Raw genomic sequence first — 14,669 nt, forward strand, 5'->3', positions numbered from 1 at the left:
TGTTCAAGTTAATACGTAGATTTTCACGCATACACGATTTTGTATAGATTTTGTGCACTAGGGATTATGTAATGTTTAAGTACCACAAACGACAACGGTTTGAGGCAGGTGTGGATACACACACGAGAGCGAAAAGATCTCCGTGGCACCTTTACGATGACGTCGTAAATGTTCATGACGAAATACGCCTGGAGGAGCTCGGGGGTCTTCTGCAAAGGCAGACACGATAGTCCGCGCAGTGTTTCCATGAATGCCTAAGGACATTCAGAGCAATGACGAAGAACATGGTCAATTGAATCTGCCATAAATCATTGTCGCCATGATAACATAAAAAAAACCTTCTGCTGGTAATACGTGGCTCAGCGAAGCCCTCTCGTGAATCGCGGCGACCATATAACCATGCCATCCATCTTAGTGAGAAGAGCCCGCCTGGGGAACCCGTGAGTCGACCAGATGAAATGGACACGGATGTGGCTTGGTCGTGTCCAACTTGGAGGACTCGGGGTAAAAGTAGATCGGTGACGTTGAGTCCGCACGAGAGCGTAGGAAATGAATGAATAAAGTCACAGATCGATCGATCATGGTTGGATCATCACCAAGTTGCACAGAGTTGCACCCGCAGTAGGGCTAGAGTTCAGCTCCGCAGGGTGTCTTCGGCTCGCCATAAATTTTACACTTGGCCAGTGATTCTGCACATCCTCGACACGCATATTTTCAAGGTGGGGTATGACTCGCACCAGCCAATCATGATATTTAATTTTGAATCAAGGAGAGCTAGAGAGCAACAGTACATGAGCAGCTCCATATGAGGTTCCGGACCTTAAAATAAAATCAGGTGGAATTAAACATTCGAGAAGAAAGATAAGAACATACACGTTTGCCCTTGGCAAATGGGACGTCAACGATTGCTGACGAACGCTCAGGGTGCTCGATACCTACACTGCTTGTTCTGGCAAAGAGATAATTTCAAAAGGGCGGGGTCGGGATGGCGTATCGTGAGCTTCTGGGTGTATAGGGTGGAATAAAGACAAAAACCGGTTACGAAGGGTGCTTCCATGCGATGATGGTGATACAGGATGGAGGCGGTGTCGTGCAGACAACTGAGAATATGAAGGTGATGAAAATAGTACCGGATATTAACGAATGACGTACGTGAGCACGGTTTGATGGGTCGTCAAAAAAAATATCGGGGTAGCCGATGGGAGGCCTTAATTGGCTGACGGACAGGACGTCGTGTAGCATTACTCTAGAATGCATAAGCTTGGGTGCAATGAGAATGGTTTATGAAAGTTTCACGTGCAGTCAGTATCGACTTGTCAGCTGGTCCGAAGGGTCGTCGAGGCCAGCTTCTCTTGATATCGCATAAACATTCCATGCGTACGAATTGTTGTTTTTGCAGCCACTGGGTAGTAGCTTTCCACCTGCCGAAAACGACATGCAGTTCACTGTATCTGCACGGTGGAAGGGCAAACTGATGGGCTGGCTGTTGTCGAGGTTCCATAATCGTGCTGTCTCGTCTTCCGATGCGTTTACGAGGATGCGGCCATGCAGAAATATCGCAATGACATAGACAATGTTGGTGTGCTTTAGCAGTGTTGTCTGATAGTACCATGACCCGGAGATAAGCTTGGTCCAAGCCACTGTGTCGGTATGTCATCTGAGAGTGACAACAAGCTCGCCTGTCTTTGTGTCCCAAATTTTGATCAGCCGAGGACTCGTTGTCACGGTATCCAGCAGTCGCATGAGTGGTCATGTCTGGCGAGTAGACGACTGCGCCTACAGTTTATCCCCTGTCTCAATCGGTCCGAGGATTGTTTTTCCGTTCTCCACGTCCCACTGCCTTTCAATCCCATCCTAGATTCGCCGACCATCTCGACTCAAGCAGACAGAATTCACTCCCTCTGTATGTCCCATCCATTTCGCGATCATTACCTGGCAGATGTATGACACCATTGACCCATTTCGCGTGTCCTTCAAATCTCTGGCGGGGTGTTATCTCTGATGTATTCTGCGTCGTACCAATGGATGAAGACATAATCAACTACTGAGTGCATCGCTGTCTCAGCCTTCATCCAACAAAGTCCAAAAACAACACTTACGACGACATGGTTCTTAGCAGGTCTCGACGTCTCGACACAAAGACGCAACAAGCGTTTAGATCAAGTCAGAGTTGAGTACACTGGAAGTTCGAGTTGATACGTTTTACTTGTGACATTCTCGTGATTCCTTCACAGCTTGTACTACATCAGTGAACCGAGTCAATTCTGATTACAAATTGTATTCAGTCAGCCACAATCTTCATTTTACTGCCTGGCTAATGCTAAAATGCGCCTCAGATCATACATCTGCCTCTCATTAGCCAATTGCTCCCCGAACGCGCTTGTTATCTCCGAGTTGCCCATGTTAATACGCATCCAGTGCACAAGACGTTTATTCTATCCGGGAAACCGTCCAGAGCTTTTGCAATCAAATATCAGTCGCCGTGATGTTGCGTTTTTCTTCAGTCCGGATCGCTGGGGGGGCTGACATCTCGCTGATGGGCCTGCCATTCATTGAAATAATGACGCCCTGTAACCAGGTGGTATTTTTAGATTATAACTCGTCGGCGCCCGCGCTCGTCCATGTAAATGCCGCCAATGCTTATCAGAAAGAATGTCTTTCCGTTGGATCCAGGCGCGTTAAGCTTTGGGAGTCACTGGTGCTGCTTGGAAAGAGAATGCTTTATTTCCGCGCCACGATTATTCTTTTCCCACACTGACTCAGCGCGATAGAAGGAACAACTATCTTCCTTCCATCGGACGGGAGACTAACTCGGACTATGCTGAACCAGCTAGCTACACGCTACTTAACACTTACTTTATGCTGGTATTTCTCGTGACGTTATATCATGGATTGCATTGTGCTCATACACCGTAAACCTAGATTTCCCAAGCAATCTGGGGGCAAGTTCATCAAGAACGGGTGATAATACATTTGAACATAGCGATTACACACAAAATGCGCCGTACATCACCATCCCTTCCTTACACGGCTCACAGTCTTGCTCTTGGTGGAGGGATTTCATCCATGATAGCATTCGGAAGCTCGTTTTGGATCCAGTGACCAATTCCTTTAAGAACTTTTACACTCAATCTCGCTGCGTCAACAGGGATACGCTCCAAATGACAATCAGACCCGAACCCCGGATCAGATACCAATAAGGCGATCTTCACATGAGATGGGATGTTTTTCAACCGGCCACCGAAAGCAAATGGTTTGTTATGCTGTTCACAGCAGCGGTAAATTTATTAGCGATACTTTTCAATTTCGACAGGAGAAATATCACCTCAAATATTCCTTTGATGACAGTGCGATCGCACATGTAGACTCCTAGCGCTCTTAACATGCTGTCACCTCGAGACCAAGCAGGATGCTCAGCCATGTGCTCGTCAGTAGTTTTGGCATCCTCAATCTCCTTCAGGAACCTATTTTTGCCCTGTTGGAATTGCTCCGCCGTAAGCTCTAGGGGGGGATCGGCGAGTATGATGGTGGTTTCTTTCGTCTTTGGTAAGAATGGCAAGAGCGACAAAGTCACTAAGCCTCCAAGAGAATGTCCTATAATTACGTCGTAGGACATGTCCATGGCAAAATATGGTCGAAGGTCCTCTGCAAGGGTGGACACACGATAATCGGTGCCTCGTCTCCATGCATGCCCGAGAAGATTCGGCGCGACGACAAAGAACCCTAGATAACCTGTTAAAACATAGTATCATCACCATAATATCACAAAACCGGACCTTCTGCTACTAATAGCTGAGCGATGCCCTCCCATGATTGCGAGGACATAGACAGCCCATGAATGAGCAGAGCGCGTTTGGAAGCGGTAGGGGAACCCCAGTGAGTCGAGGACATGGTCGTACTCATACTCGAATGACCAAAGATTGTTGCTAGCGGGTGGGAACGAAGATGTTAAGCACTCATGAGCTTGCTCTTCACTTAAAATACTGAGGGTGTGAGTGCAGGTCCAAGGCGTATCTCACAGGAAGAGTATCGTGGTCAAATCATACGACCCCGGGTCCCCGACACATTTGATATGCTTGATAGGCTGCCAATCAAATTCGGAGGACGGCCCGCATCTGAATGTGTCGGGCGGCCACAAATGTTGCGAACCAACACGTATTGATAGAGCACTGAAAACGCACCGAGAAAGATGGTGACGGGTCTGCCTAGATGGGATGCTCCTCCACATCCAGAGGCAGGCCTGTTATCTCCACATCAGTGTCATCTCGCCCGTTTTATCAACTGAGGCAGATTAGTACTTACTCGTATCGTGCAGGCGGCACTGAATCGGATAGTCCATCCAGATGTGGTACTATCTTGTCGGAGGGATATACTTGGTCTCCCCTAGACAGACCACATAAACGAATGAAGATAGCCGTTCTCTGAGTTAGAACATCATGTTCTGAACAAGGGCAATGTAAGCAAATACCAAACAAAAGTTTACTGCCACAAGGAACAGGAATAGAAGTCGTGTTAGCCCCAACGTTATCGAAAACAAGGAAAAAGAGAAACTCAATATGTGAAAGGTTAGATGCTCAGATCTTAGATCAAGCTAGTAAGAGCTGAGGAGTTGGCTATGCAACATTTCATTAAAGCCTCGTTTAGCAGGTCAAAATATGCGTCGAGCAGCTTCACTGAGGACGCCTTGTCAGTTGCACACATTTCTGCCATTTGTCCCCAACACAAGTGGGGAAACGTGCACGTCCGCAGAGGGGACCAGCGTACAACGTATAACGAGCTTGATAAGCAGCTTGGAAGCAAGTTGATGGATATTCATGGTGGTGGGAGGGAACTTCGGAATTGTCGCAAAACTAGGTAATTCGAGCAACACAGTCTGGAAGAATATTAATAGCAAGTGTATCTGAATGCGATGGTTACAGACGAAAACTACACCACAAAAACCCATCTCTTCTCAAGTGCTCGGCTCAAAGATTTGCTCTGGGTAACGAAACTTCATCCATGATAGCATCCGGACACTCGTATTGAATCCAGTGGCCAATTTCGATAAAAACTTTGGTCTTCACGTCATGAGAGACTTGCTCCAAATGACAAACGCTACCCCGCTCCGGATCAGATACCAACAAGGCGGTCTTCACGTGAGGTGGGATGTTTTTCAACAGGCCGCTGAAAGACCAAGGCGTATTATGCTGTTCGCAGTAGCGGTAAATTTGTCAACAATGCTGCCCATTTCGACACCAGAAATAGTACCTCAAATATCCCCTCAACAACAATGCGATCGCACATGTAGACTCCTAGCGCTCTTAAAATACTGTTACTCCGAGACCAAGCAGGATGCTCAGCCATGTGCTCGTCAGCAGTCTTGGAATCCTCAATCTCCTTTAGAAACTTGTTTTTACTCTTTTTAAACTGCTCCACCGTAAGCTCGAGGGGGGGATCGACGAGTATGACGGTGGTTTCTTTCGTCTTGGGCAAGTATGGAAAGAGTGACAAGGCTACCAAGCCACCAAGAGAATGACCTATAATCACGTCATAGGGCATGTCCATGGCGAAATACGGCCGGAGGTCCTCTGCAAGGGTAGAGATACGATAATCAGTGCCTCGTCTCCATGCATGCCCAAGGAGATTTGGCGCAACGACAAAGAACCCTGGATAACCTGTTAAAACAGGGTATCATCACCAGGATATTACAAAACCTGACCTTCTGCTACTAATAGCTGAGCGATGCCCTCCCATGATTGCGAGGACGCAGTCAACCCATGGATGAGCAGAGCGCGTTTGGAAGCAGCAGGGGAACCCCAGTGGGACGCGGACATGGACATGCTCAGATGACTTAATTGTTTTCAGGGATCGTTGCGAGCGGTGGGACCGAAGATGTTAAAAACTCGTGAGCGCAGTCTTCACTTGAAATACTAAGGGTGTGAGTACAAAGCCAAGACATATCTCACAGGAAGAGTATCGTGAACAAATCATACGACCCCGATGCACTTGAATGGCTATTGACATGCTTAAGAGATACTGTCGATCAGACTTGGAGGACGGCCCGCACCTGAATGCATCGGGCAGCTACCAATGTTGCGATCCATCATATATCGACTAAACACTGAAAAATACCGAAAAAGAATGATGACAGGTCTGTCTAGATGCGAAAGTGAGGCATGTCGCCCAACAAGTAGATGACAGCGAAGAGACGGTCCCATGAGAAGAATCGTTATGGCATCTTATCCCCGTGACTCCTTCATGGAAAGTTGTGATCCAGAGGCACGCCTGTCACTTTCACATCAGTGTCATCTCAGGCTTGCTCGGTTTATCAACCAAGGCTGATTAGTACTTACTATCGTGCGGACGGCACTGAACCGGGTAGTTTGTCCAGATGTAACACTATCCTCCTGGAGGGATATACTTGGTCTCCGACCATACAAACGAATGACATTCCATCCCAATCAAAAGGCATCGGAATCGAAACTAGGCCTCCCATATGACTCGGACTCAGACTGTGCTCATCCCTCAAGTGGGCCAACAAATCAGTCGAGCAGCCCGTCGACCGCGAGGAAGAAGACCTGCTCGGCAAGGAACTCGACAATGCGCTTCGAGGGTTCAATGTCCCAGCGATCAAGCAGCAGAACACGGCGGACACCTCGAAACTGGCGAAGATAACATAACGTTATTACCTCTATCCGCCCCTCCTCCCTCCTCCCACTCCTGCCTACAAGTCCTTTACTACTTCCTTCCATAGACAACCCAATGGAAGAATTCATCGACGGCAAGGCGTTCTTCAGCGACTCGGATGGAGTACCAGGGGACACAAGCGACCTTCCGCCGTCTTCAAATTGTCTGTAGTCAGAGCTCGATTATTGGCTGCTATTACCGTAAGACCGGTGTCTGTAACTTACAAACCATGTAGATCGTCAGAAAAGTTAAAACACACTGGGGCGATTACCGAACTCGTGACAACAACCCAAGAAAAGACTTAGCACGCGTTCTTCAGCTCAGAGCAGCCCCACATTGGGACGTAAATTGAAATTCACCTCCAAAATCAGGAGGGACTCGCGAACATTGGACACAACAAGAAGGCTCTGAAGAAGATAAGCAGAAGACATGACAAACGAGAAAGGAGTGCTTACCTCTGCGCATTGGCGACAGGGGGTAGGGATTATGAACGACTTGATCATCTGTCACCGCGAACAATCTCACGCCAATCCAATGCATACTGATGGAAACATCGTGCGAGGTACCGTGAACCACTCCAAATTCCACGTCGGTAGCGAGTGAGCGATTCTCATAAAAAGCAGTCAGGACTTCAACAAATCATCCACCAGGCTGTGCAGTGAACGACCTATGCCTATGTAAAGATGTATCCATCCTCCGAGGACAGGTCGGTATGTGTTCTGGCACCTTGTTGCCAACATCCTGGTTTCTGCGATCGCCATCCAGCGCGTCTCTCCCTCTCCCATTCCACAAGTGCGATACGTTCTTCAACCTTCTTTGAGAGCTTGGGCCGGGTAGCGGTACTCGTACGTGCCCACTCTGGCACAACGAAATTCTTGACGGGCTTTACAGGTGCCTGCGCCAAATGGGGTATGGCGAAGGAAAACTAGAATTCGGATACAGAAGGGGACATTGGTCTGGAAGGAGATGGCGCTCAGTCTTGCATTTAAAATACTGAGGACGAGTAAAATGAAGACAGGAAATGCGTGTAGGAAGAGTGATCCATATAGGACGGATTCAAGGTGTATCTTACGGAAAGAGTAAGAATTGAATTCAAACATATCGTCTTGGGAGACGGCGTCCATCAGACTCAAGCAACCGCCGATGCTTGCAGCCTAGATGTAAGATCAAAAAAGTCAAAAGAGAGATTCAACCTTCGAAAGGTTATAAGCTCAGGTCAAGCTGAGAGCTGAAAAATTGGCTATGCGACATTGAAGCGAGGGCAGCCCACGGAACGCCCTAGTAAAAGGCGAGGGCGTTGTCTGCTTGAGTTACCCTCTGTCGCTATCCAAGTATGGGAATCTCAAGGTGGCGCTAACAGAATTTTGCATTTGTTTTGGTAAACGGGTTTTCTTTCCATGCCCATTCTGGGAATCGTCGACTAGTCACTCCGCTTACCGTCACCGTCGAGAACACCCTTGTCATCATGACCGATGATGAACTGTCGCTCCTGGTATCAGCAGGCTTGCAGACATTCCTTACCTCAGGTAGAATCTCGACGCCATTAACTTCAATGAATCTCCTTTTGGCTCTCATATCCTTCAAGCCATCCACATCCGCCGCCCCAGGCCTCGCAATGCCACGTCTAACTGATCTAGCCCGTGTAGAAAGGGTACTCGAGGCCCTCTCATTGAATTGGGATCATGGCTCTATCCTACTGTCCCACGAAGGCGGCGAGTTGCACATTACGGATGTCCATCTGGGGAATCCCCGTGTTCTTGATGCTATCAATCCTCGGAAGCGCAAGCGAGCACCCATAGACGAGGATGCAGATTCTGCTGCTGGTAACACTCCTGATGAGATATCATCATCTAACGGAGAAAATGATTCTTCCATCTCCATGAACACCCCCTTAGGAAATTTAAGTAAAGACTTGAAGGAGGTCTATGCAATCCTCCAGAAGAGCACGGCAAAGGGCCGACTGCTTGCGGAACGCGTACGTGTACCACTGATGTTCATGTGTTGCGTCATGTTGACCATTCAGCACTAGTTTCGGTCTCTCAATGGCGGGTTCGAACCGATCTGCACCTACATTACCAAAGTAGAGTGCGCCAAATCCCGCTCCGAAGTTGATCCTTCCAATTCGCCTAACCCTCCCTTTTGCAACCTCCTGCACTTCCGCCCTCTCATTCGACCGCACACAGACCCCAGCCTCGGACACTGCTCCTACCTCAACACGTGCTACTCTGAGCCGACATATTCACAGTCGCCTTCGATTACTCCTTTCCCACCTGGCACTGGGGCGCGCGTGTCATTGCCGTCTGGTCTCGGCGCAGGGGGCAGGGGAAAAGAGAAAGCGCCATGTCGGTATTTACATTTCGAGATTGATTGGGACGAGAAGGACGGACCCCTTGCTCCGATTGATGGGTGGAGAACTCAGAGATTAAAGAAACCTTTCAAGATTGAGCTGGGGATGGGCCCTGATGGAAGAGACATGCAAGTGGTAAGTGCGGTGGGTGTGTCTCGACATAGTTGACGCTGACGTTGTTCGGCCAGCTTCCTCCTCAGTGGATCAACTGTGACCTACGCCGGTTTGACTATTCAGTGCTAGGAAAATTCCACGTTATAATGGCAGACCCACCATGGGATATACACATGAGCGTGCGCGTCTTATAGGACCATTCCACCGTACGTGAGTCTGAGTGAATTTTGAATAGCTTCCGTATGGTACGATGACCGACGATGAAATGCGTGCCATGCCGATACCAACACTTCAGGACGAAGGACTGCTCTTCCTTTGGGTCACCGGGCGTGCAATGGAAGTCGGTCGGGAATGCCTCCGAGTATGGGGGTACACTCGTGTCGATGAAGTAGTTTGGGTTAAGACTAACCAGGTACATGCCTTATAAATCCTCTCAACCCTTCTATTTACTTATATTCAGTAGCTCCAACGCGTGATCCGCACTGGCCGAACGGGCCACTGGCTCAACCACACGAAGGAGCACATGCTTGTCGGTGTCAAAACGCGCACAGACGCTGCGGGGAACCTCATTTTTCCCTCCTGGGCAAACCGCGGACTTGATACTGATGTTATCGTGAGCGAGGTGCGCGAGACGAGTCGCAAACCAGACGAGGTGTACGGGCTGATCGAAAGGATGTGTCCTGGCGGGCGGAAGATTGAGATTTTCGGAAGAAAGCACAATACGCGACCTGGGTGGGTGGCAGCGAACGATTTCATATGTTGTGGTGTACTGACGATGATGCTCCGCAGGTGGCTAACGCTTGGGAATCAGCTGGGTCAGGACCAGATATACGAGGAGGATCTAGCAGCACGGATCAAAGCGAGATACCCGGAACGTTTCATGTCCGTGTCTGGTCAAGCTATGATCACTAGATAGTCCTATGCATTGTTCTCGATGGCAGCTTTCGGTATCGTCTCACTCAGTGCCACTATTATTTGTGAGATGAGTTAGCTTGGCAAGTCTTACCTCCGTATTTGAACACACTTCTCTATATTATGAACATAGATCATATCTGATCATGCTACCCACTCTCGTGTTTCGCAACATTTGTGCGATTCATGGTGCGTCTACATTTCCGCAGTTTTCGTCTGTAAATGTCACATTTAATTATACACTTGCTAGCTATTGATCATCTCTGAATAAGCGAATTCGCGACTTACTGATTACCAGGGTTTATTCTCGCTTCTCTGTCAGATCGCAACGGTCTGAATCTCACGTTCAGACGCGGACCGCGTCAACTCCGTAATTCTGGGTGCCTTCTGACCTTATCCGACCCCCCGGACGTGATCACTTTTTTTACGCTTTCTTCTTCCACCCCTTCCGCAGCTGGACTAAGCGCCGAACCTCTTTAATCAAGACCTTGAACACATCTTAGCCATCTGAGTGTGTACATGTCCAATTCAGCATCCCAGTGGGGTTGTCCTACCGCTTCCAGGCGAGCTCTTCTCATCCATGGCATGACTATGTGCTCGAATTCCTGGGAGGGCATTGCTCAGCTACTGGTAGCAGAAGGTCAGCCTGTAATACTAATGGTTATGATCTTGCTAACAGATGATCAGGTTTCTTCGTTATAGCGCCGAACCTCCTTGGGCATGGAGGGAGACGGTGTACCAGCTATCGGATATCCGACTTTGCAGAAGACCTCCGACCATATTTTGCCATGGGCACGTCCTACGATGTGATCATCGGTCATTCTTTTGGATGCCTAGTGACCTTGTCACTCTTGCCGTTCTTGCCCAAAACGAAAGAAACCACCATCATACTCGTCGATTCCGCCTTTGAGCTTACAGAAAAAAAGATCAACATTTTTCAGAATATGGTTTTAGAGTGGACGGCGAATATCAAAACTCCTGAAGAGCACATGGTTGAGAACCCTACTTGGTCACGACGTGACTGCGTGTTAAGAACGCTGGGAATCGCAATGGTTGATCCCAACACTGTCAAGGTTTTCCAGGTAATATTTCAGGTGTTGAAATAGGAGGCATTGCTGACAGGTTCTGCTTTTGCATCGAACAGCAAAACACACCATGGTCTTCCAGTGGGTTGCTCAAAAACTTACAACCCCACGTCAAGATCACCTTACTGGTGTCAGATCCGGAGAACATCCCTCGCGACATCGAGAGATTGAATACCAAAGTTCTTACTGGCATCGGTCACTGGATTCAATACGAGTGTCCGGATGCTATTATGGATGCAATTCCCCTACCAAGAGCAAAATTGTGAGCCGTGCAGAGAAGCCGCGACGGTCGCATCCAATCATGTACTCGCTATTTATTTTCTTCCAGACTGTTTGAAACCCGGCATGTGGTACTTAAGGTACTTATCTCTAGCCAGACCCAGCCCCGAGTACTTACGTCACTTGTCTAGGCTTCCGCCACCTTTGTCACTAGTCTTTCTGATAATTCCAGAGGTCCCTCAGCGCTCAGAGTTGTTCCCCATACCCCGTGTCTTCATTTTACTTGCTTCAACCAACATGCATACTAATCCTCGGTTCGAATTTTTGACGAGCAACTATACACTATACACTGACCTGGCCTGAGCCTGGTGATGCCGACTTAAAATCACGCGGTCGGTACGATATGCTTATCATTGCTGACGACTTCAAACAATGCATTCAGGCAGGCACAACGTGTCCCCGGATCGGGTTTGTTGTTCGATGCCAGGTTCTATGATACTATAGTGATGATATTCTGTTTTCAGCAGGGTACCCAGGGTTCTTTGTCGTTCCGCCGAATCTTCTTTGGCACGCATGGAGATGGGGCACCGGCAGCTACCGCATGTCCACCCTTGCAAAAGGACCTCCAACCGTACTTTGTCGAGGACACGTCCTACGATGTGATTATAGGCCACACTCTTTGGAGGCACAGTCACTGGCGTTGTCGCTCTGCCCAAAACGAAAGAAACCACCGGCATACTCCTAGATCTCCCTCGAGCCTGCAGAGGAGACAGCTAGAATGTCGATGCAACTTGCAATACATGAGACCGTGAATGTCAGCACTGCCGAAGAGCATATTGCTGAAAGGCCTGCTTGGTCAACTGCATATTAAGCGCGCTGGGAGTGTCCATGTGCAATGGCACTGCTGTCGAGGGAATCTTCCCGGTAAATTTTTAGCTGTGGAAATGGCAAGCGTTGCTAACATCTTTTGTTGTTGTGGTAAACAGCACAACAGGCCAATGTCTTTTAGTGGGCTATTGAAAAATATTAATATTCCCACTAACGTGAAGGTCACTTTGCTGATGGCAGATCCAAAAGTCGGCGCAGTTTGTTTCTTGGAGTCCATCCATCATGATATTGAGAGACTGAGATTCTTTCGGGCATCGGTCACTGCATTCAATTAATACGGGTGTCTGGGTGTCACGGATGTAATTCCGCTACCAACTTGAAGAGCAATGTTGTAAATCCAACCAAAAATCAACCGTATGAAGGAGAAGGGTTTTTTCTTATCACTGCGTACTTTATCTCCATAATGTCAACAATACAACTTCTGTACAACCCACAAAGTTCAGCTGCTTTGAATTACTTCTTCCGTGTCGTACTGCAAAATTCAACTTCCCAGCCCGCTGTTCGCACATAATGTTTGCATTTTGTTTTCGATCGATGTTCGTCAAATACTTTCCCCGCTGCAGCTGCCTAGTGACATAATAGCCGCTCGAGTATTGCTACTATTATTAAAGCCACATTAACCATTTGATTAAGTATTCATTTATCTCTGATCTCCAACTATGATCACTGTTCCATCTGCGAGTCAGTGGGGATCCCCTACTGCAAGCAGGAGAGCACTCCTTATACATGGTTTAAATTCGTCTTCGCACACGTTCCACCGTGTTGCGTCGGTGCTTGCAGCCAAAGGTGGGTCCTCTTCGCTTCAGCATTTTGACAGCGCTTATCTATTGATTCTGACACCGTAGGATACTTGGTCGTTGCTCCAAACCTTCTTGGACATGCTCTCAGGAAGCCTGGAGTTGACTTCCAAGTTCAGACATTGGCAGACGACCTCTTGCCCTATTTTCAGGCTGCTGAGTATGATATCGTCATCGGCCACTCAATGGGCGCGCTCGTGGTATTATCACTTCTCAAGTACCTGCCAAAAACCAAGCCTACTTCAGTGGTCCTCGTCGACCCATCTCTGGAGTTGAGCGCAGAGCAGATGGTGGATGCGAAAGTTAGGTTTTCCGACGATGTCAGAACTAACCCCACTGCAGAAGATTATATGTCATTGAATCCTCTATGGACAAGAGAAGATGCCATTTGGAGAGTGTTGGGGACCCATATTGGAAGACCAACAAACTCCGATGATCACATCGATGTCGGTGTTTGCGAGTGGCATTCCAGAATCAACGGTGCTGATGGTTTGAATTGTTACAGGGCAATGTGCCATGGTCATTTTCGCGTCTGATCGCTGACAGGCCTGCTGCTGCCGCATTGACGATTCTGGTCGCCCAGCCTTCCAAGTTGGATTGTGTCGCAAAAATCAAAAACATTAGAACAGTAATCGTTTCGAATGCCTCGCACTGGATACAGTATGAGTTCCCGGACGTGATTGTTGAAGAGGCACTGAGGAATATCGAAGAGTAGGACAATGAGCAGTAAAGGCTTACATGATTCCAATATCTACAATGTATAAGCATGGGGTGGACATATGATATGAGGGTTTTGGCAAGTTCAGTGTCAGGTGTATTTTACGACCCGTCGTTTTCCTTTATACTCGTTTCTCTCCGAGTACTGACTTAAATGCCGTACCCACTCGTAGAATCACCTCGGTGTTTTCTCAAGGACATCCAGCATCCATCAGAACAGAGGTTCCTGATCAACTCACCATGATCACTGTCCCGTCTGCGAGTCAGTGGGGATCCCCTACTGCAGGCAGGAGAGCATTCCTCATACATGATTTGAATTCGTCTTCGCGCACGTTCCACCGTGTTGCATTGGCACTTGCAGCCAAACGCGAGTCTTCGCTCAAGCTTCTTCACAGCCTGAGCGCTAATCTATTGTCTATATGTTAATCGTAGGATACTCAGTTATTGCTCCGAACCTTCTTGGACATGCTCTTAGGAAGCCTAGAACTGAGTTCAAAATCCAGACATTGGCAGATGACCTCTTGCCATACCTTCAAGCTGCTGAATATGAAGTATTGTCATCAGCCACGCATTGGGCGCGCTCGTGGTATTATCGCTTCTCAAGTCCCTGCCAAAAACCAAGCCTACTCCGGTGGTCCTCATCGATCCAGCTCTGGAAATAATCGCAGAGCAGATGGTGTATTGGAAAACCAAAGTTTCCAACGATATCAGAACCGACTACACCGTAGAAGATTATGTGGCATTGAATCCTCTATGGACGAGAGAAGATGCCATTCGGAGGTGGGTGGGGAACGAAATCGGCAGAGTAACTAACTCCGATGATCACATTGACGCCAGTGGTGTTCTAGAAACAGCGGCACTGATGGTTTGAATTACTCCAGGGCAACGTGCCATGGTCATTTTCGCATTTGTTCGCCCACAAGC

General features: G+C 48.2%; 6 protein-coding genes across 6 annotated transcripts; 4 read left to right on the top strand and 2 right to left on the bottom strand.

Annotated features, from left to right (window-relative positions):
- Positions 1-2,922: 2,922 nt before the first annotated feature.
- Positions 2,923-4,150, bottom strand: BJ212DRAFT_1031438 (alpha beta-hydrolase). Its single transcript, XM_041328883.1, has 3 exons — positions 3,777-4,150; positions 3,326-3,723; positions 2,923-3,263 (listed from the first exon to the last, which is right to left on the bottom strand). Exons 1-3 carry the CDS (start codon positions 3,901-3,903, stop codon positions 3,033-3,035), a joined length of 756 nt encoding a protein of 251 aa, XP_041195735.1. The 5' UTR covers positions 3,904-4,150; the 3' UTR covers positions 2,923-3,032.
- An 814-nt stretch (positions 4,151-4,964) lies between these two features.
- Positions 4,965-5,813, bottom strand: BJ212DRAFT_1266081 (Alpha/Beta hydrolase protein; the record flags this gene model as incomplete). Its single annotated transcript, XM_041330538.1, has 3 exons — positions 4,965-5,186; positions 5,248-5,645; positions 5,699-5,813. The coding sequence occupies 3 exons, from the start codon at positions 5,811-5,813 to the stop codon at positions 4,965-4,967; spliced, it is 735 nt and encodes a 244-aa protein (XP_041195736.1).
- A 2,260-nt stretch (positions 5,814-8,073) lies between these two features.
- On the top strand, positions 8,074-10,395 carry BJ212DRAFT_1340297 (MT-A70-domain-containing protein). The gene is made up of 7 exons (XM_041335098.1): positions 8,074-8,641; positions 8,696-9,148; positions 9,202-9,306; positions 9,363-9,539; positions 9,591-9,859; positions 9,917-10,122; positions 10,173-10,395. Exons 1-6 carry the CDS (start codon positions 8,132-8,134, stop codon positions 10,041-10,043), a joined length of 1,641 nt encoding a protein of 546 aa, XP_041195737.1. The 5' UTR covers positions 8,074-8,131; the 3' UTR covers positions 10,044-10,122; positions 10,173-10,395.
- On the top strand, positions 10,355-11,608 carry BJ212DRAFT_1031366 (Alpha/Beta hydrolase protein). Its single transcript, XM_041328882.1, has 4 exons — positions 10,355-10,679; positions 10,727-11,121; positions 11,184-11,483; positions 11,535-11,608. Exons 1-3 carry the CDS (start codon positions 10,559-10,561, stop codon positions 11,388-11,390), a joined length of 723 nt encoding a protein of 240 aa, XP_041195738.1. The 5' UTR covers positions 10,355-10,558; the 3' UTR covers positions 11,391-11,483; positions 11,535-11,608.
- Positions 11,609-12,887: 1,279 nt separating this feature from the next.
- On the top strand, positions 12,888-13,755 carry BJ212DRAFT_1340303 (Alpha/Beta hydrolase protein; the record flags this gene model as incomplete). Its single annotated transcript, XM_041335099.1, has 3 exons — positions 12,888-13,017; positions 13,077-13,474; positions 13,534-13,755. 3 exons carry the CDS (start codon positions 12,891-12,893, stop codon positions 13,741-13,743), a joined length of 735 nt encoding a protein of 244 aa, XP_041195739.1. The 3' UTR covers positions 13,744-13,755.
- Positions 13,609-14,472, top strand: BJ212DRAFT_1340304 (uncharacterized protein). Its single transcript, XM_041335100.1, has 3 exons — positions 13,609-14,160; positions 14,201-14,225; positions 14,276-14,472. The coding sequence occupies exons 1-2, from the start codon at positions 13,986-13,988 to the stop codon at positions 14,218-14,220; spliced, it is 195 nt and encodes a 64-aa protein (XP_041195740.1). The 5' UTR covers positions 13,609-13,985; the 3' UTR covers positions 14,221-14,225; positions 14,276-14,472.
- Positions 14,473-14,669: the final 197 nt, after the last annotated feature.

The sequence above is a fragment of the Suillus subaureus genome, assembly GCF_016647635.1.
Source record: "Suillus subaureus strain MN1 chromosome Unknown BJ212scaffold_8, whole genome shotgun sequence".
Lineage (NCBI taxonomy): Eukaryota > Fungi > Basidiomycota > Agaricomycetes > Boletales > Suillaceae > Suillus > Suillus subaureus.